General features: G+C 37.9%; 2 protein-coding genes across 3 annotated transcripts in view; one reads left to right on the top strand and one right to left on the bottom strand.

The window, feature by feature from the left end:
• pidd1 (p53-induced death domain protein 1) overlaps nt 1-1,059 on the bottom strand; it is a 32,012-nt gene extending 30,953 nt beyond the window's left edge. The window contains exon 1 of one of the 2 annotated variants that reach the window (XM_067435826.1): nt 425-1,059. The gene's annotated coding sequence lies outside the window, so the exon portion shown is untranslated. The remainder of the gene's footprint in view (nt 1-424) is intronic. The other variant, XM_067435825.1, reaches the window with a different exon arrangement.
• A 5,871-nt stretch (nt 1,060-6,930) lies between these two features.
• pnpla2 (patatin-like phospholipase domain containing 2) lies at nt 6,931-22,180 on the top strand. Its single transcript, XM_067436521.1, has 9 exons — nt 6,931-7,390; nt 8,417-8,649; nt 11,423-11,488; nt 16,087-16,299; nt 16,444-16,504; nt 17,676-17,858; nt 19,474-19,606; nt 19,746-19,868; nt 21,011-22,180. The coding sequence occupies exons 1-9, from the start codon at nt 7,204-7,206 to the stop codon at nt 21,309-21,311; spliced, it is 1,500 nt and encodes a 499-aa protein (XP_067292622.1). The 5' UTR covers nt 6,931-7,203; the 3' UTR covers nt 21,312-22,180.
• The last annotated feature ends 921 nt before the right edge of the window (nt 22,181-23,101 follow it).

The following is a 23,101-nucleotide window of genomic DNA, read 5'->3' as shown; positions in this document are numbered from 1 at the left end:
TTAGAAAAATGATGATAAATATGATGATTTATTATTAATGCCTGATGATCATAAGAGACATCTTTCAAAAACATTAAAAATAGTAATGTTTACAATCTTGTTTTGACCACACACACACACATATATATATATGTGTGTGTGTGTGTGTGTGTGTGTGTGTGTGTGTGTTATATCCAGAAAGTATAATGCATATATACTGAAAACTAAGGTTACCATTGTAAATCACTGTAAAGGCACTATTGTCATTCATTCACATGTGACTAAAACTAAATCACCGCGCCATTAATGTGTGTAACAACATCTACTACTGATAGAAAAACACATAACCAAACCTTTATAACGTAAAATAAGTCATAAATCACGTTAACTAGTAACAGTCAGACTGAGTGATGATAACTCGTTAAACCGAGGGATAAACACTTACAAGGCAGGATTTTAGGCGCGTATTTTCTTGATGGACGTGACGTGTCTGTGGCGTTTAAACAAAATACGGTCTCGCGCATTCTATGAAACTAACCCTTACAGAGCCAACGTGTAATATTCATTTCAAACATTTACATATGTGGAATATGATAAGTTCACTTCCGTGTTTCATGCACATGTTTCGTGTTGACACACACACCGCGGAACTTTGAGCAAAAGGCGGGAGGAGATCTCTTAAAGATACAGTGACGGCTAAAATATATGTGGGTTAAAGGGATAGTTCACTCAAAAATTGAAAATGTGTCATTATTTACACACCCTCATGTTGTTCCTAACCTGTATGAATGTATTTATTTTGTTGAAGAATGCTGGTAAAAAGTACCCATTGACTCCCATGGTATTTTTATTTATTTATTTTGCCATTCTTTAAAATATCTTCTTTTGTATTCATTTTCATCTAAAATTAAAATTAAGTCATAATTTACTCATCCTCAATTTGTGCCAAATTGCTTGTGCTGAACGCAAAATAAGATATTTAGAAGAATGTTCCAAACAGTTGCTAGTCACCATTGACTTCCATTATAAGTCATTGGGGACCAGCAACTGTTTGGTAACAACATTCTTGCAGGTTTAGATTAGAACAGTTTGGGTAAATATATAATTACAGTAACGTTTAATCTATCAATTTAATATATAGGCTATAATATATTAAAATAATCTCACTTATCTAACGGTCTTGTGGATGAGAGAATGAAATGAAGCGTCTTCCACTGCTGTTGCTGCTTTTGTGCATGTCTGGACATGTTTTACTTTCCCACCTGCTGATGTGTGGGACTGGTTTAACCCACTGAGACTCCGGGATAGATTTGCTTCTCATGAGGGAATGAAAGTGTGGATGAGATGAACATCTGCAACCGAATAATTGTATTTTAATGGGACAATAATAAACTGGGTGTCTGACAATTACAAATGCATTTTGGTTTTTTTTAAAAGGATGCTCAGCATAATATCAGCTATAAAATGTATTGTGTATGCTTTCAGAGAAAGTGACCAAAGACTGAACTCACAAAACAAACATATTTTCCTTGAGATTCTGTTGCTGTCCAAATGTGGGCCAAAGGATACAGTTGACATTTCACAACACACTTCTTTAGGAACATCCATTGAGATCTAAAAATATCCACAGCAACAAACTCAAAGACTTCACGTCTTATATTTGGGGACAGGTCAGTGTCCTATAGTGTTTTTTATTTTTTTATTTTATTTTTATATAAAGTGCATTCTGATTATATTCTAATTCTACTATAATTATCATACATGCAGTTTTCAAACACTGGGTTGTTACGTCTGACCCAGGATCTGGGTAACACAAAAACTACCCAAACACTGGGTTGTTATGTCTGAATCATGAGCTGGGTAACACAAAAACTACCCAAACACTGGGTTGTTACGTCTGACCCAGGATCTGGGTAACACAAAAACTACCCAAACACTGGGTTGTTAGCCTACGTCTGACCCAGGATCTGGGTAACACAAAAACTACCCAAACACTGGGTTGTTACGTCTGACTCATGAGCTGGGTAACACAAAAACTACCCAAACACTGGGTTGTTACGTCTGATCCAGGATCTGAGTAACACAAAAACTACCCAAACACTGAATTGTTACTTCTGACCCATGAGCTGGGTAACACAAAAACTACCCAAACACTGGGTTGTTTCGTCTGACCCATGAGCTGGGTAACACAAAAACTACCCAAACACTGAATTGTTACTTCTGACCCATGAGCTGGGTAACACAAAAACTACCCAAACACTGGGTTGTTACGTCTGACCCAGGATCTGGGTAACACAAAAACTACCCAAACACTGGGTTGTTACGTCTGACTCATGAGCTGGGTAACACAAAAACTACCCAAACACTGGGTTGTTACGTCTGACCCAGGATCTGAGTAACACAAAAACTACCCAAACACTGGGTTGTTACGTCTGACTCATGAGCTGGGTAACACAAAAACTACCCAAACACTGGGTTGTTATGTCTGACCCATGAGCTGAGTAACACAAAAACTACCCAAACACTGGGTTGTTACGTCTGACTCATGAGCTGGGTAACACAAAAACTACCCAAACACTGGGTTGTTACGTCTGAATCATGAGCTGGGTAACACAAAAACTACCCAAACACTGGGTTGTTACGTCTGACCCAGGATCTGGGTAACACAAAAACTACCCAAACACTGGGTTGTTACGTCTGACCCAGGATCTGGGTAACACAAAAACTACCCAAACACTGGGTTGTTACGTCTGACTCATGAGCTGGGTAACACAAAAACTACCCAAACACTGGGTTGTTACGTCTGACCCAGGATCTGAGTAACACAAAAACTACCCAAACACTAAATTGTTACTTCTGACCCATGAGCTGGGTAACACAAAAACTACCCAAACACTGGGTTGTTTCGTCTGACCCATGAGCTGGGTAACACAAAAACTACCCAAACACTGAATTGTTACTTCTGACCCATGAGCTGGGTAACACAAAAACTACCCAAACACTGGGTTGTTTTGTCTGACCCATGAGCTGGGTAACACAAAAACTACCCAAACACTGAATTGTTACTTCTGACCCATGAGCTGGGTAACACAAAAACTACCCAAACACTGGGTTGTTACTTCTGACCCAGGAGCTGGGTAACACAAAAACTACCCAAACACTGGGTTGTTACGTCTGACCCAGGATCTGGGTAACACAAAAACTACCCAAACACTGGGTTGTTACGTCTGACCCAGGATCTGAGTAACACAAAAACTACCCAAATACCGAGTTGTTACTTCTGACCCATGAGCTGGGTAACACAAAAACTACCCAAACACTGGGTTGTTACTTCTGACCCATGAGCTGGGTAACACAAAAACTACCCAAACACTGGGTTGTTACGTCTGACCCAGGATCTGGGTAACACAAAAACTACCCAAACACTGGGTTGTTACGTCTGACCCAGGATCTGGGTAACACAAAAACTACCCAAACACTGGGTTGTTACGTCTGACCCAGGATCTGAGTAACACAAAAACTACCCAAATACCGAGTTGTTACTTCTGACCCATGAGCTGGGTAACACAAAAACTACCCAAACACTGGGTTGTTACTTCTGACCCATGAGCTGGGTAACACAAAAACTACCCAAACACTGGGTTGTTTCGTCTGACCCATGAGCTGGGTAACAAAAAAACTACCCAAACACTGACCCATGAGCTGGGTAACACATGCATTCAGCTATCCTGTATATTATTTCCATACTTTGAACTGCTGCTGTGTTTCTCCAAGGTGCTTTAGGTCTGCCATTTTTTTCTTTAAACTCCTGACCCAGGATCTGGGTAACACAAAAACTACCCAAACACTGGGTTGTTACTTCTGACCCATGAGCTGGGTAACACAAAAACTACCCAAACACTGGGTTGTTACTTCTGACCCATGAGCTGGGTAACACAAAAACTACCCAAACACTGGGTTGTTTCGTCTGACCCATGAGCTGGGTAACACAAAAACTACCCAAACACTGGGTTGTTACTTCTGACCCATGAGCTGGGTAACACAAAAACTACCCAAACACTGGGTTGTTACGTCTGACCCAGGATCTGAGTAACACAAAAACTACCCAAACACTGGGTTGTTACTTCTGACCCATGAGCTGGGTAACACAAAAACTACCCAAACACTGGTTTGTTACTTCTGACCCATGAGCTGGGTAACACAAAAACTACCCAAACACTGGGTTGTTTCGTCTGACCCATGAGCTGGGTAACACAAAAACTACCCAAACACTGACCCATGAGCTGGGTAACACATGCATTCAGCTATCCTGTATATTATTTCCATACTTTGAACTGCTGCTGTGTTTCTCCAAGGTGCTTTAGGTCTGCCATTTTTTTCTTTAAACTCCTGACCCAGGATCTGGGTAACACAAAAACTACCAAACACTGGGTTGTTACTTCTGACAGATGAGCTGGGTAACACAAAAACTACCCAAACACTGGGTTGTTACGTCTGACCCAGGATCTGAGTAACACAAAAACTACCCAAATACCGAGTTGTTACTTCTGACCCATGAGCTGGGTAACACAAAAACTACCCAAACACTGGGTTGTTACTTCTGACCCATGAGCTGGGTAACACAAAAACTACCCAAACACTGGGTTGTTTCGTCTGACCCATGAGCTGGGTAACACAAAAACTACCCAAACACTGACCCATGAGCTGGGTAACACATGCATTCAGCTATCCTGTATATTATTTCCATACTTTGAACTGCTGCTGTGTTTCTCCAAGGTGCTTTAGGTCTGCCATTTTTTTCTTTAAACTCCTGACCCAGGATCTGGGTAACACAAAAACTACCCAAACACTGGGTTGTTACTTCTGACCCATGAGCTGGGTAACACAAAAACTACCCAAACACTGGGTTGTTACTTCTGACCCATGAGCTGGGTAACACAAAAACTACCCAAACACTGAGTTGTTACTTCTGACCCAGGAGCTGGGTAACACAAAAACTACCCAAACACTGGGTTGGTACGGCTGACCCAGGATCTGGGTAACACAAAAACTACCCAAACACTGACCCATGAGCTGGGTAACACATGCATTCAGCTATCCTGTATATTATTTCCATACTTTGAACTGCTGCTGTGTTTCTCCAAGGTGCTTTAGGTCTGCCATTTTTTTCTTTAAACTCCTGACCCAGGATCTGGGTAACACAAAAACTACCAAACACTGGGTTGTTACTTCTGACAGATGAGCTGGGTAACACAAAAACTACCCAAACACTGGGTTGTTACGTCTGACCCAGGATCTGAGTAACACAAAAACTACCCAAATACCGAGTTGTTACTTCTGACCCATGAGCTGGGTAACACAAAAACTACCCAAACACTGGGTTGTTACTTCTGACCCATGAGCTGGGTAACACAAAAACTACCCAAACACTGGGTTGTTTCGTCTGACCCATGAGCTGGGTAACACAAAAACTACCCAAACACTGACCCATGAGCTGGGTAACACATGCATTCAGCTATCCTGTATATTATTTCCATACTTTGAACTGCTGCTGTGTTTCTCCAAGGTGCTTTAGGTCTGCCATTTTTTTCTTTAAACTCCTGACCCAGGATCTGGGTAACACAAAAACTACCCAAACACTGGGTTGTTACTTCTGACCCATGAGCTGGGTAACACAAAAACTACCCAAACACTGGGTTGTTACTTCTGACCCATGAGCTGGGTAACACAAAAACTACCCAAACACTGAGTTGTTACTTCTGACCCAGGAGCTGGGTAACACAAAAACTACCCAAACACTGGGTTGGTACGGCTGACCCAGGATCTGGGTAACACAAAAACTACCCAAACACTGACCCATGAGCTGGGTAACACATGCATTCAGCTATCCTGTATATTATTTCCATACTTTGAACTGCTGCTGTGTTTCTCCAAGGTGCTTTAGGTCTGCCATTTTTTTCTTTAAACTCCTGACCCAGGATCTGGGTAACACAAAAACTTTCCAAATAATGATCCGAAAGGCTCAACCCTCTCAGGATTTCGTCAGAGTGTTAATTCATCCCATTATATTATTCTTTATAACAGCTTATATAAATATCTAAATTTTATGAAAACGGTGACAACTGTGTTTTTTGGACAAACTGTGATGTTCCACACCGCCAGGCCTGACAAGAATTCCAGGAAAGATTTTGTTGAATTGTGGTGGTGGTTCATTTTAGTTCAATTGTAGTGTTTCGTCCCTGTGAACCTTGAACTCTCTGACATCCTAAAGCTCAAAACACATATTTATATAAGAACGTTGTCCCACGAGTGCGTGCACATCTTGAAATCTTGACACAACTGCAGTTTAATCAATCAGAAAAACAGCAGAGTATTCTGTCCTCCACAATCCCCAGAGAGGACATATTTTTAAAGCCATGTCATTTGGGAGGATCCCTGGTAAGATGTGTTGTAAAACGCTGTACAAAGGTGGAACACACACACCATTCAAATAACATACACTCCTATAGCTGTTTATTGTTCACTGATTTCATAAGAATATATATTTTTGATATGTTATATACTAATATTGGAAGAATAATAGGGTATTTAATCAGCTAAATTCAAACTGTATAACAATCATGCCAAAAAAAGAATTCAATATTTTTAATATTTTTACATTTAAAAAAGACCTACATACAACATAATACATATTATTGTTTTTATTTGTATATTTGTGTGTGTATAAAATGTATTTTATATGTCTTTGGTCATTACAAGCTGAATTATGTAATAATAATGAATTACGTAAAAAATCAATTCAATGAAACAACAAGGCGGGTGACAACCGAGGCAGGACAACTGACAGCTAAAAAAAAAAGGGGGCGGGGGTCCACGAGCGCAGCCCGTGATTGGCTGAGATCTCCTCAGCCACGCCCAATGTCAACACGATGATGTTTGTGACCTGTGACGGAGGAGTCAAAACACCGGCAACTGTACGCAAAGTTATTAAACAAGCCGGCGGAGAAAACACAAGTTCATCACCGAGGCGTCTGTCAGTGATTACTTTAGAAACTTTTTAACCCCGAGACGTTAGTGTTCAAGTAGTTATAAACCTAAGAAGCTCACTCTAGTGTAATTTATGGACCGTCCGCGAAGCGTCAAGCGCGTGAAAGACTGTAAACGAAAGTAACCAACGCGATTCTTTATTAACTTTGTTTGAAGGTTTTTCCAGAAGAGATCGACATGTTTCCTCTCGACTCTCAGTGGAATATTTCTTTCGCTGGCTGTGGCTTTCTGGGTATTTATCACATCGGGGTGGCCAGCTGTCTGCAGGAGCACGCGCCGTTTCTGGTCGCGAATGCGCGTCACATTTACGGCGCGAGCGCGGGTGCGCTCTCGGCCTCTGCGCTGGTCAGCGGGGCTTGTTTGGGTAAAGACAGATTTATATGTTACACCCATACATTTATATGTTTTTTTACAGTCTATGCTTACAGCTAGTAACATATTCAGAAGAAAATGTACTCATTGCCATGGCAATACAGTGATTCTCGGGCATTTGCCCAGCAAGTACCGGTACCTGGCAACACTTTAATTTTAGTACCATGGTGTATTTTAAAATACCATAGTATCACCTTGTTATACTATCACTGTGCCATAATACCGGTATATTGTTTTTTTGGCCATGTTTATAGTTATTTTGCATGGTAAAATCATGGTATTATTTGATTGGGACAACGTTTAAATGCCATAAAATGGTATACCATGGTATTTTCAGATTTACCATGGTGGTAACAAGATATTTTATGGTTCTGCAAAGCACTTCTAAAAGTACCTTCATGTTTTAAATACTATGATATCACCATGATATCATATAAAAAAATATAAAAAACTCTGTATAATTCTCCACATTACAGTAATAAGAATTTGATTAGAAAATGTGGTTAATTCTTATTAAAAATGTCATAACATATTTTTTTTAATTAAATAGTATATCATTATTTTTCTCTCATTACATTAATGAGGATCTCAGAGGAAAATGTGGTTAATTATCATTAAAAAAATATGTCAGAGTGTTATTTTATTCCTTTTAAATAACGTATTAATATTTTCCTCGGCTTACAGTAATGACAATTTCTAGGGAAAATGTGGTTAATTATCTTGAAAGATATGTCAGAACATTATTGTTATTAAAACTAAATAAATATGCTTTCAATTTTAAATAATGTATCATAATTATCATAACTATTACATTAATGATAATTTAATTGGAAAATGTGGTTAATTATCATGAAAATAATGTCAATAATGCAAAAGCTTCATTGTTTTTAAGCAAATTGTAAAACGAAGGTACTGTTAGTGTACCATCTGTGTCAAAGATTGCACTCCTTGTGTGTCATGACACAACATCCACCTGTTGCTCTGATCGCTGACTGCTCTCTTTCTGTTCCTGTGACAGGAGAGGCCGGAGCCAACATCATTGACGTGGCTAAAGAAGCCCGAAAGCGCTTTTTGGGGCCCATGCACCCCTCCTTTAACCTGGTGAAGATCATCCGGAGCATGTTGCACCGCACGCTCCCCCCCGACAGCTACGCCAAAGCCAACGGCCGCCTGGGCATCTCTCTCACCCGCGTGACGGACGGAGAAAATGTGCTGGTGTCACACTTCAACAGCAATGAGGAGCTCGTGCAGGTGCGTGCACACACACACTCACACACACTCACACACACCAAGGTTATTATAGTTTTGCTTTTTTAAATTAGTTTTTATTTTAGTATCGTTTTCAATTTTGCTACAAATTTCAGTTTAGTTTTAGTTAGTTTTACAAATGGTTTTGCTAGTTTTAGTTTAGTTTTTATTTTGCAAATACATTTCTATTTAGTTTTTATTTATTTAGTTTCAGTTTTAGTTTTAGTAATTATAGTTTAGCAGAGTTACCATAATGAAGTGTAGAGACCAAATCAAGGTTTTTAATTTCAGCAAAGTTTAATGTTTGCACAGATTAGAGTTTAATCTTACTAAACATCCTTAAGTGAAATAACTTGATAAACGAACATTATTGTTTATACCCAGGACGGTCTTACAAAACATGCATAAAGCTGGGTCTTCACCTTTGAGCAAAAAAGCTTGAGTCAAACTATGACCTATACAAACAACGATCTGGAGATTAAAAATGAAATAAATTATATTTTGATATTAAAAAATTATATTTGATATTTTTGACATAGATCCTCTGAGTATTAGCCTATCTTAAAGAACAAAATAAATGCAACGTAAAATATAAAAGTAAAAATTATAAATTCCAGACAAACTCATTCATAACAAAGATGAAATATTGTTAAACAATTAAAAGCTTATTTTAATTTCTTCAGTAGTACAATGTAGGCTAGCAGTGTAAGACCACAGCTAAAGTCATCTGAATACAGCCAACACACACTGTTGTGCTGTGTGTGTGCGTGTGTGTGTGTGTGTGTGTGTGAGTGTGTGTGTGTATTGTGTTATAATTGTAAAGGGGACCAATGTCCTCACTTATCTAGTAAAATATTATGATAACTGACTAGTGAGGACATTTGACTGGTCCTCACTGGTTAAAAAGGCTTATAAATCGGCCAAAACATGTTTTTATTTAAATCTATTGTTTTGCACGTTCTTGGGATGGGTAGATTTAGGGATAGGGATTGGGTTAGGGGATAGAAAATATCATTAACCTGATATAAAATCAATGGAAGTCTATGCAATGTCCTCACTTATATAGTGAAACAAACGTGTGTGTGTGTGTCCTGGTATTCCCTACTTTGTGGGGAAATGTCTCCACACAGACAATAATATTATTAGTAGTAAATGATTATGATAACATCTTTGAGCCTGTCAATATTATGCAAACATGAAATCTCAAACGCACAGTAGGCTAGTAACGTTACTTTCTACTAGTTGCTGACTTTTGCGCCTGCGTCTCTCGTAGCGTAAGAAACGGCATTCTAAAACAGTGAGCTTAAGTTAAAAGAAGTTCAACGTGCATCTCATTACCTTGTGTTATTTCCCATTTCACTGCCACGGACGCATCGATTCTTTGTGAACTGCCGTTTAGGACTGGCGATGTGTTGCCTGTCTGCACGCGTCCGTCACAGGACAGCGGTTAATCTCCTCCTCAGATCACTTCACGCGCACTAGCGCAATATACAGACACTCGCTCAACCGCCAGTCAGATGTCAGATTTTCCACCACATTAAAGAGAGCTTATTAATAACGAAAACGAATATTTATTTTTGCTAATTATTATTTTATTTCAGTTAGTTTTTTAGTAAGAGTAGTTAGTTTCGTTTAGTTTTAGTTTTTTATTTATTCAGATTTTTAAATTTTATTTCAGTTTACGAAAATGTTTTTTGACCAATAGTTTTAGTCTTAGTTTCAGTTTTCGTTTACGAAAATAACCTTGACACACATACACATCTGGTTCACTATCTTTGTGGGGACTCTCCATAGACGGAATGTTTTTTATACTGTACAAACTGTACATTTTATCCCCCTACACTGCCCCTGTACCTAAACCGATCCATCACACACACACACACACACACACACACACACACACACACACACACACACACACACACACACACACACACACACACACACACACACACACACACACACACACACACACACACACACACACACACACACACACACACACACACACACACACACACACACGTAGTGTTTCCATGTTTTATGGAGACTTTCCATAGGCGTAATGGATTTCATACTGTACAAACTTTACATCCTATCCCCTTACACTGCCCCTAAACCTACCCATCACAGGAATCATTCTGCATTTTTACTTTCTCGAAAAACTCCTTCTGTGTGATTTATAGGATGTTTTCCTCATGGGGACCTAAAAATGTCCCCACAAGGACAAGGATTTCGGATATTGCCATCTTTGTGGGGACATTTTGTCCCCGTAACGTAGGGATTACCAGGTCTCACACACACACACACACACACACACACACAGACACACACACACACACACACACACACACACACACACACACACACACACACACACACACACACACTGCCCAACCCCTAAACCTACCCATCACAGGAAACATTCTGCATTTTTACTTTCTCAAAAAAACTCATCCTGTATGATTTATAAGCCTTTTGAAAAGTGGGGACATGGCCAATGTCCTCATATTTCACCCTCTCCATGTAATACCTGTGTCATACCCATGTCATTATACACATTTGTGTCCTCATATGTCACAAAAACATGCCCCCCCCACACACACACACAATCTTCATTAGCACATTTCTAAAGCATTAATCAGTAGATTTAGTAATAATCTGCTCACAAACACAGCTATTAACAATCACGTTTTCAAGATATTTACAGTAAATGCACATGGTTTTTGAATTATGTCTACTGATGTCCAAATCCCTTGTGTTTTCATATGTACAGGCGTGTATATGCAGTACTTACATCCCCGTGTACTGTGGCCTGATACCGCCGACCCTGCAGGGAGTGGTGAGTGATTAATCCAGTCATTAATTACGTGCTATCGGAAGTTTCCCACTTCCCACTTCAGAAGTCGTGATTACGAGCTTGTTGTGTTCAGTCGCTTTGTTGTCGGAAAGAATGGAGGACGTCAGGTTCATACTTTTGTGCGTTTTTGTAAAATGTTATTTTAACGCTATAACCATTTCAGGCATTTCCCGTTCCCAGAAAAATCATAGAATCACTGGCAAACATTATAGCAGCACAACACAAAAGCATATTGTTCATAATCACATTCACAATAAAGGCATAATGTAGACAAGATAAGGCTGCTTAAAGACTAAAATGGCAATAGTTTTCAGCCATACATGATCCTATTGTATAGATACTTTACCACAGATAGTCAGCTTGCTCATTCTGGAATGATGGTCAACTAGATGCGATTTTCGGTGTGTTGAAAATACACAATATGCTTCAAATGATTATTAATTTATGTAAATATGTACTACTTTAACAACAAGACAATGAAATTGTTGTGGGGAAAAAAACGAATACAATTCGTCTCCCATCTGCCATTTTTAACGGTTATGCCACGGCCATCTCGGGAACTTGGGTATCAAAATTATTCCCGAACTTCCCAGTGGTAAACACGACATCAGAGGGCGTTCATGTGCAGTTTTTACCTCGAAAACGTGTATTTACGATAATTCAGATAGCACGTGAAGGCGGCATTAGATCACGTGACACTGAAGACTGGAGTAATGATGCAGAAAACACAGCTTTGATCACAGGAATAAATTACAGGAATAAATAGAATTTTTTTATTTAAATAGAAAACAGAAAAAAAATATTTCCAATATTACTGTATTTTTAATTAAATAAATGCAGCTTTGGTGAACAGAAGAGAAAAATCTAACAGTAGTGTATGTAGGATTCAGAGCACATACTGTAAGTTATGTGCTTGTGTTTATTCAATGAATGCTTGACGCGGGACAAGTTACACATGCTGGCGTTTATTACTGATGATGGTTTGGGTCGTTTAAATCACTCACTCAATATGAGTATTAGTGATGTTTGACAGGGTATATACCACTAAACTAGGGCACAGATCTCTCTAAAATGCGGTAAAGGCTTGCGTAACCACTACTTCTGTGTTTCAAAAGTTGTGTGTGATTGGGAAATGGTGAACTTCTATATTCAGTGCTGGTTTTGTAAAGAGTGACGTTGTGTTCGGATGTTGTGCCAATGTAAATAGTGTGTTTTGTGTGTTTTTGAGGGTTTACTTTCTTTCATTGCCCTTCTAGTCGGATCCGTGACCTTTGGCGGTTTTCTGATCTTTGCTCTAGTTCTCTTGCTTTTCCTTGGGTTTTTAATGGTTTGTGTGTTTTTAGCTCTGCAATCTCTTTTTCTTAGTGTGTTTTTCAACTTCATACAAAATTCTAGTCGTCTATTTGTTTTAGAACAATTTGGATTTTTGCATTGTGACATTATTATCATTGCAATGAAACATTTGACTTTTTAACCCTCTGATGCTGCTTGGTCCAAAAAGTGTTCAGGATGTTTTTTATTTTTTTTTACTTAATCTTTTTGAAACTTGCTACTTTGGCACTTGCACTTGTTGTGTGTAGTTAGATGCATTCTGCAATTCAATAACATAAAACTAATTAATACTTATTAATTATAAAATGTAAACAAATTTGAATTAAAAATAAAATTAAAAATGTAATAAAAAATATTTTAAAAAATTATTAACTTAAAAAGAAAGTATTATTTTTATGAGAAATGTAATATTTTTGTTAATTTAAATCTTTTGTTAAATAGATTGTTTAGCTTTGTTAGATGCACTCTGATACGAAATGAAATTAAGAAAACACTATTTCCTCAAAAATAATAATATTGTATCTTCATCTGAATGGTATGAAACTTGGTAAAGGTTTTGGCACTTGCTCTGTGAACACTCAAAAATCATGGCCATGACTGGAAAATGTTAAATGTCCTGAAAAATCTAGTCACCAATGGGCAAAGGGCAAAATTGGCCAGGATGCCGGGGTTACACTGTACTCTTTTCTTCATAAGGACATACTGGGATTTTTAATGTCAGGACCTCGGTTTAACGTCTCATCTGAAGGACGGTGCTCTTTGACAGTATAGTGTCCCCATCACTATACTGGTGCGTTAGGACCCACACAGACCACAGGCTGAGCGCCCCCTGCTGGCCTCATTAACACCAGCAGCTCCTGGTTTTCCCAGTTGGTCTCCCATTCAGGTACTGACCAGGCTTAGCCCTGCTTAGCTTCAGGGTATATAAATATTTTCATTATAATGCACATAAACTTCTGTAACTTTAATTTTATTTTCACTTTTTCAGCTTTGGCAATAATCTGCCACGTGTCTTCTTTAATATAGCAAAGCATTCATGATTTCTGACGGTTTAACTTCAAAAAGCGATGGATCATAACTTCATAAATATAATTTAGCACCATAAAATCTCCTAAAAATACCAAATATAAAATAAAGAAGCATCATCAAACTAAAATATAGTACATTCATTTAACTGAAAACAAAAACAAAAAAACAATGATAATTTTTGTCCGCCATGTGAAAAGCGCCAGAGTTATTTCATGTATAATTTTTCTCTCTCATTAGAGTAATGCAAATCTTAGGCGAATATATGTTTAATTATCATTATGTCACAATACAAAAGCTTAATTTTCTTGATTCTACATGTAATTTCATTTTTTGAACTAGATTTTTGTATTTATTTAGTCCACCCTCCACTCATTTGTTACTGGTTGTCATTGTGCTGCGCAGCTCTAAAAACTCTTTTGTGAAACAAATTCTCATGGACACTCTCACTCTCCTAAAAAAGCTGCATCAGTGCTCTGCATCTGCAACAGATGAAATGTGTCCCACCACGGAAGGTCATGTGTTTAAATGACAGCTCGTTATTAGTCATGGAAAGGTAAGAGGTGAAGCTGATGTCAGATCAGTGAGCTCTGAGCTGGTGTCCATAAGGCAGTGTTTGTGCAGTTGGCACGTGGCTCGCCTTCCCCGCCAGTGAATGAGTCAGTGTGTGTGTGTAGGCCGGGATTAGTGTATGTTTGCATATGTGTGTTGGCTGTGTGTGTGTGTTCCAACAAGAATCCCAAATAATGTGTCTGTGTGTGTGTGTGTGTGTGTGTGTGTGTTGCTCCAAATACGACAGGACTGCCAGCGCTCTGAAAGCTGCTGCTCTTTCTACTGTTCTGTCTGTTAGCAGCAAAACCTCAGTCTATAAATATTCACAATCTTTCTCTCTCAGGTTTTTCCTTTTCACTGTATTGATTCTTATTGGCACGTCCAATATTGTGCAATTGAATTACCAAAGTTTTGCATTCAGTGTGAAATGGAGCAAAATTTGCATCTAGTAACATTCGTAGTGTATTTTTGTGTGTTAACCATACTTTAGTTTAGTTTAATGCACTCTGCAATTAAATTAAATTGAAGAGAAGTAGCACTATTTTCTCACAAATTAATGTTGTAATGAGAAAAATGTAGTTTACAGAATCTAGTTACCCTCTTATTTTTATTTAATTTTGTTTAACAGATTGTTTAGTTTTGTTAGATGCCCTCTACAATTAATTAAACGAAGAAAGCACTATTTCCTCACAAATTAATATTAGTGTAATGTTTATTTTGTTTAACAGATTGTTTAGTTGTTAGATGCACTCTGTAATTAAATTAAAGCTACACTGTGTAACTGTTTTAGTTTATTCTTAGCTAAAAACACTTAGTTCTTTCAAAAATATATGTGCTCATTAACGTATATTTACTTCTTTCTAGTAATAAAGTTTTCTCGTAAGTTTATAATAAGCCATTGAAAACACATACGGGTGAGGGGTTCGAATGCCGGTCGCCATGTTGCTCCTCCATCTTGAAAGTACAGTAGCCAAAGAGGGACATACCCGTAAATTCAAGCTTCGCCTTTCGCGTTTTAACACTCGATGGCACCGTGTCGAATGTGAAGAGGGGAGATTGCCATGTTAATCTTGGACTAAATTGGCCACCGTAGGAGTTAAAACGAAATCAGAATTGAGAGGAACAGAAACTAATATTCACTGGATGGTCATATAGCTTTTCACCGCTAGATGGGGGAAAATATCACACAGTGTAGCTTTAAAAAAGCACTATTTCCTAATAATTGATCTATTTATTTTTGTTAAATTAGTTTAGTTAGAGGCACAGTGTAATTAAATTAAGTGTTTAAGTAATTAATGGATTTATTTTTGTTAAATAGATTGTTTCGTTCGATGCACTGCAATTCAATTACGTATTTATTCTTTGTTAAATTGTTTAGTTTATTTATATGCACTCTGCAATTAAATGTAATTCAAATAAAGACAAATTAATCTATTTATTTTTTTGTTAAATAGATTGTTTTGGTAGATAGAAGCACTCTGCAATTAAATTGAATGCAAATAGAGTAAATAAATTGACAAAAACAATTGTTTTTACCATGAAGTAAACCAAGACATTGGCAAGCAACAAACACAACAAAAAGAACCGCATTAGGAAAAATAATGAATTAAATGAGTCATATAAAATAAAAAAAAGTCATAAATGTATCTGTCTTTGTCTGTGTCTTTCAGCGGTACGTGGACGGAGGCATCAGTGATAATTTGCCTCAGTACGAGCTGAAAAACACCATCACAGTGTCTCCGTTCTCTGGGGAAAGTGACATCTGCCCGCGAGACATCAGCTCAACCAACATGCATGAGCTCCGCTTCACCAACACATCCATTCAGTTCACGCTGCCCAACCTGTACAGGGTCTCCAGAGCACTCTTCCCACCTGATCCAATGGTAACACACACACACACACACCTCAGGTGTTCATTTAACACTGTCTGCTGGATGTTCCCTTTTGAAATGGCCTAAAAATACACACGACTGCCAAGATGACATAAACCTTGTGCTTGCTTACGTAAGTGCTTTTTTCTTCCTCAGGTGATGAAGCATATGTGCAAGCAGGGATATAAAGATGCTTTACACTTCCTTAAGAAGAACGGTGAGTGCTTTCTAAATGTTTCAGTTTATCAGATTTGTTTTTTTATGTCAGCATATTCAGGACTTAATGAAGCCGAACGGTTCATTTCGTCCTAATATGGGCAGGTATTACAGTTATCATGCAGGGTTTAGGAAATGGCATTTATTATCTGTCTGCTGGCTCACAGCTGTGTGGATGAAGATTATTTTTATGGCCTCTGTAATGAAGCGGATAGTCGGATAGATGCCGCCCGAGAGCTTCACTGGTGTTACAGAGACCTCTAGTGACCAATACGGACACAACAGATCCGGCCACTCTTGCAATTTTATAAATAATCATAACTGCATTTATATTTATAAACTTAAAATTTATTTACATTTATATAAAATAATTATAAAAAACAGTATAAATAAAAAATACATTACATATATCTGTATTTAATTAAAATAAATATAAATTATGAAAATATATAAATTAATTTAAACTGTGTATATATTTAAAAAAAAAAAAATATATATATATATATATATATATATATATATATATATATATATTCATTATTTAAATGTATTATTTTTTAAATTATTTTTATTAGTTATATTTACAATTATTTTATATTAGAAATAATAAATAAAGTTATATAAAATTATTTGGAAAATAAATTAATTTAAAGTATACATGTTTTTCAAATTAAAGTAAATATATATATATATATATATATATATATATATATATATATATATATTTTTTTTAAATGTAATTATGTAACATGTATATGCTATGTATTCACTGTATATATTAATTTAACTTGTACATATTTATATAATAAAAATGAATTAAAAATATATATATATTTTCATTTTATATAATTATAAAAAATTATATATATATATATATATATATATATATATATATATATATATATATATATATATATATATATATACAGACATGTATGTGTCCCTTTGCAATGGGATTTTTAAGTTTCCAAATAAAAATGCTATTTTTTTTCACCACCTTTTCCAGCTGTCAAGCTCTATAAATGTCATAAAGTGCCATAAACACTCCATAAAAATCCATACAACATGTGAGCTGTATTCCAAGTGCAACTAGAACTCATTTTTGGGTGAGCCGTCCATTTATGATTCATCTCAAATCGTTCCCTCATTGTGTGTATGTGTGTGTGTTTCAGGTCTGTTACAGTATCGAGGTCCACACCGTATGCTAGCCGTAGCTGGTGGAGGGTCCGAGGAAGACTCTGATAGTGAGGATGATGAAGAGTCAGAGAGCAGAGATGACCGAGAAACAGAGGCCCACGATCTCTCCAGCATCGAGGAGCACGTCTTTGAACACTTGCCTCCTCGATTACATAAAGGTACTGACAGATAACAGGACCTGATTATGGGAACTCGAAACTGCTCTGGCAGGGCCGGCCCGCTGCATAGGCGGAAGAGGCAAATGCTAGGGGCGCCACTCGTCCATAGGGGCGCCAAAATGAGTGATTATCCGGTTTTATTAATGGTACTAATATTTATGAGTATTATTTGAGATATTACTAACAAAAAAGTGATGAAGGAACAGTTTATCTAATTGCATAAAATGCGAATGTTCGCTAATTAATTACAGTTATTTTTACCCTTAAACTTTATGCAAGCACAAGCAGCTGTTCTGGGTTCAGGTCAGTTTTGGTTAACACGTATCACTTTTTTAATAGCCTAATGTTTTTACTGTTGTGCAATTTTAAGGGGATATATGGCATTTTTAAAATGTATTTTCCGAAATTAGTAATGATATTTATATACAGGCTTATTAAATATAGCAACAAAAAACAATTGTAAAATGCACATTAAATATCTAAAATGATGTGCATAGTGGAAGATTGCTGCCACCTACTGAAAAAACAAACACTTTAGCAATTTCTCAATGAATAGTTTGTGCACTAATGTTAAATGCAATTACGCTTACTATTTGTGTTTAGGCTGTAATGTGGTGTAGGTGCTATTTTTATATAGTTTAACTTTCATCAGGCTTAAAAAAAGATAGATAGATAGATAGATAGATAGATAGATAGATAGATAGATAGATAGATAGATAGATAGATAGATAGATAGATAGATAGATAGATAGATAGATAGACAGATAGATAGATAGATAGATTGACAGACAGATAGATAGACAGACAAATAGATAGACAGACAGACAGACAGACAGACAGATAGATAGATAGATAGATAGATAGATAGATAGATAGATAGATAGATAGATAGATAGATAGATAGATTGACAAACAGATAGATAGACAGACAAATAGATAGACAGACAGACAGACAGACAGACAGACAGACAGACAGACAGATAGATAGACAGACATATAGACAGATAGATAGATAGATAGATAGATAGATAGATAGATAGATAGATAGATAGATAGATAGATAGATAGATAGATAGATAGATAGATAGATAGATTGACAGACAGATAGATAGACAGACAAATAGATAGACAGACAGACAGACAGACAGACAGACAGATAGATAGATAGATAGATAGATAGATAGATAGATAGATAGATAGATAGATAGATAGATAGATAGATAGATTGACAAACAGATAGATAGACAGACAAATAGATAGACAGACAGACAGATAGATAGACAGACAGACAGACAGACAGACAGATAGATAGACAGACATATAGACAGATAGATAGATAGATAGATAGATAGACAGATAGACAGATAGATAGATAGATAGATAGATAGATAGATAGATAGATAGATAGATAGATAGATAGATAGATAGATAGATAGATAGATAGATAGATAGATAGCGCTAAACCTTGTTACAAGGGGCACCAAGTAAAATCTTGCCTAGGGCAGCAAATTGTTCAGGCCTGTGCTCTGGTACTCTCTGAAGCACTTCTTTATGTCTTTGTAATGCGTTAGGTGTGGAGCTCTGTGCTCAGTGTCTTTGTGCTCTCTCTCTTCAGCGCTGGTGGAGGCCTGTAGGGAGAGGCGGAGTCTGTTGCAGTCGCTAAGCAACATGCTGCCTGTCAGAATGGCATCGGCCATCCTGTTACCGTACACATTTCCTCTGGAGTCAGCTCTGTCAATGAGCATGAGGTAAAGACTTTATGAACACTCATTACATTTAGCTTGTTTCTGTTCCTACAATGAAATATATTATATAATATGTATATCTACACTGGTGATTGTCATTTTGTTATGGAATATATTGAATTGATATCTCTTTCACTCTCAGACTGTTGGAGTGGTTGCCAGACATTCAGGAGGATGTGGGCTGGATGAAGGATCAGACGGTGAAGTTGCTGCAGGGTGTTTTATCACATGCGGGGAGGAGCGTGTCACAGCAGGTGTCGGCCCGGTGAGAGAACACACGTGTAAACACATGCACAGACTCACACAGGGCAGTCAGACCAGACGCTCAATGTCAAAGTCACATTATATCATGCTGTACATGGTCTCAACAATGCTTAGGTAGGTGGTGTGTGTCAAAGTAACATCCACATGGATGGCAGGACTCAAGGTTTCCCAGCAGAACATTGCCCAAAGCATCACACTGCCTCCGCCGGCTCGCCTTCTTCCCATAGTGCATCCTGGGGCCATGTGTTCCTCATGTAATCGACACACACACACCAGGCCATCCACGTGATGTAAAAGAAAACGTGATTCATCAGACCAGGCCACCTTCTTCCATTGCTCCGTGGTCCAGTTGTGATGCTCACGTGCCACTGTTGGTGCTTTCGGCGGGGTCAGGGGTCAGCATGGGCACCCTGACTGGTCAGCGGCTATGCCGCCCCATACACAACAAACTGATGCTCTGTGTATTCTGACACCTTTCTATCAGATCAAGCATTAACTCGTCTTTTTGAATGAACCACACAGCCCAGCCTTCGCTCCCCACGTGCATCAATGAGCCTTGGCCGCCCATGACCCTGTGGCTGGTTCTCCACTGTTCCTCTTGGAGCACTTTTGATAGAGACTGACCACTGCAGACCGGGAACAGCCCACAAGAGCTGCAGTTTTGGAGATGCTCTGACCCAGTCGTCTAGCCATCACAATTTGCCCCTTGTCAAACTCACTCAAATCCTACGCTTGCCTGCCTCTAACACATCAACTTTGAGGACTAAATGTTCACTTGCTGCCTAATATATCCCACCCACTAACAGGAGCCGTGATGAAGAGATCATCAGTGTTATTCACTTCACTGGTCATAATGTTATGCCTGTGTTTGTATATCTTATTTCTCAAGTAAATGTATTTATTTTCACTGGAAAGCAAGAAAAAAATGGTGATAAAACATAAATAAAGATAACCTATGAAGTTATCTGTTTTTCCCATTTTGTGTGTGACTAATGAAACTTTAAGGATTGCAGTAGCAATTTTCATTTCAAATCAGTTAAAATTTTTCACTCATTAACTGTAAAAGGAGCCAATTCTAAAACACTTGACACTGATTAATATTGACCCTAAAAATATAACCTGAAGCAGTTATTTCTCTCTCAGCTTTTCATACCAGCTGGAACTGAAACATTCCCAGTCTGTCCCGGCCAGCTTCAGTGCGGCACGCCTGCTGCCAGGCTGGGTCTACGGGGGCAGCTCGACGGTCCTGGATGCCATGCTGCGATTGGACCAGTACCAGCGCCAACTCCTGCCAGGCCTTTTCTGCGTCAATCTGGACTTGCGAGGGTCTTTCACCACCAATTCGGCCCATTCCAGCACCTCAAGCGCCCAGAGCCACCAAGATGCAATGGAGGGTCTTACCATGCGTTCTCTCGGAGACCCGAACACCAGCCTGCTCCCTTAACCTCAGTGCCTAAAACGCCATTGTATCCCACAATGCACTGCGATGACGCCTAAAAACTTTTGAGTCAAACATTTCAGCCTGCATCAGCAAAAAATCAGCACATTTTTATCTGTGAGGAGCTTGATTGAGTTGATGAGAGAGCACGTTCTGACTCGAGTCAATTAAGTGTTTAAGGAGAATTTAAAAGAAACGCAAGTGTCTTATATTAAGTTATTATTAATTTATCGCAAGTTAACTATAATTATGCACAGCAGGAGAGATGTTTCTGGAACAAATGCTGCATTTCAGAGTGCAACGTCATCAGTGTTCCTGTACCAGTGAAGCTTTTTTTGGCATAATGTCCTGGAAGAAAAAATAAATAAATTATATATATATATATATATATATCTCAGTATGTCCTAGGATGTGTGTTGGGTGTCCTGATTTATCAGTATTTATGTTTTGAAGGGTTCGGCACGACCCACATAACCTGAAAAAGTAAAGCGATCTGGATTGAAGGTTTATGCACGTAGACTGATTTAAAGCAAATATGTGACCATATGCAATGCAACCATCAATGCTGCTCCCGTACTGTACTCTACCGTCATGTGTTTGTGTGTTAAAACGCATGTTTCCTGCTACTCTGTGTATGGTTTTGTGCCTTATTGATTGTGGGTTTTTGTAAATGGTTGCCAGACACAGATTAAGGTTAGTGTTGGACTGAACTAATCTGTTAATCTATTGTAAATGCTTGAAAATCTGGGATTTGGCTTTTAGTGTGAGCCAGACAGTAAAGCACACCTCCTAATCTGCACTGCTGCTCACATGTCAAGTCATTCGTGTTCTAATGTAAATGTTTAACATGCCTAATAAAAGTTTTTGACATAGAATTCAACTGTATTTATGGTTTTTTTCCAGGCTTTTTTTCCGGTAAAAAATAATCTCGTCTTTTTTACTTATAAAAAAGGCTCTGCTATATGGCACAAAAACAATGTTGTTCTTTGACATCAAGCTGTAAAAACGTGTTTTTACATTTATTTTTAGGAGTTTGTTTCATTTAGTCTTGCATTTTCCATTTCTGTTCCAAACTGTACGTGTTTTGGGAACGTTTGCAATAATCTCCTGACGTTTATATGCTACTTTTATAGGTAAATAATAGCTGTAAGTGCGTGGGGGTTTACTGCGTCGTCATGGCCCTGCGTTTCTATTGGCTGATCGCACTTGCGTCCGACTCTGTTCGCAAACCGGCAGAGGGCGCGTTTTGTTACTCCTGTTGCGCCTCTCCTCCTCTCCCCGGTACTATTGGGGGGTCCGACTCATTTTAGTGAATCGGTTCATTCGGACAATTCGTTTCAATGAACACGCCAGCTCTCTGGGCATTTTATTGTTTTGTTTTTTTGTTGCAAAAACGCTATGTTTTCGATTATTGACATATTAGAATGTAGTTAACACTATTATTAGTATCTTTAGAGTGTAAATTATTCAATTATTTTAAGGGGCCGTCTTTTATATAGATTTATTGTAGTACTTTTACCTCCGGGTTCATAGACTTGACTTAAAGTAGTCCCAGACTAAAATGCATGTTTAAGCTGCTTTAACTGAAAGGAACTTGCACAGCGATATCTTAAAATATGTCAGTGCCATTGTTTTGTCTTAAGGTGCACACCAGTATTTTTTGTTCTTCTAGGGCACATTTATAAAAGTTACTTAAATGTCTTAATTGAACTAAAGCCTAATCCTAGTTTAGCCTAAGCCCTGTTTGTGAAACTGGGCCTTAAAGTGCAATCAAAGGTTAGTCTCAATTGAAGAAG

This window comes from Pseudorasbora parva, chromosome 25, assembly GCF_024679245.1.
Source record: "Pseudorasbora parva isolate DD20220531a chromosome 25, ASM2467924v1, whole genome shotgun sequence".
Classification (NCBI taxonomy): Eukaryota; Metazoa; Chordata; class Actinopteri; order Cypriniformes; family Gobionidae; genus Pseudorasbora; species Pseudorasbora parva.
The sequence above is the reverse complement of the archived record's forward strand: the minus strand, read 5'-3'. Positions and strand labels throughout refer to the sequence as shown.

Excerpts from the sequence above, each read along its gene's own strand:
- pnpla2 (XM_067436521.1), top strand. The coding sequence starts at position 7,204 with ATGTTTCCTCTCGACTCTCAGTGGAATATTTCTTTCGCTGGCTGTGGC. Across the intron at positions 8,650-11,422 it reads GCAATGAGGAGCTCGTGCAG|GCGTGTATATGCAGTACTTA; the intron begins GTGCGTGCACAC and ends TCATATGTACAG. Across the intron at positions 19,607-19,745 it reads GCTCTGTCAATGAGCATGAG|ACTGTTGGAGTGGTTGCCAG; the intron begins GTAAAGACTTTA and ends TTTCACTCTCAG.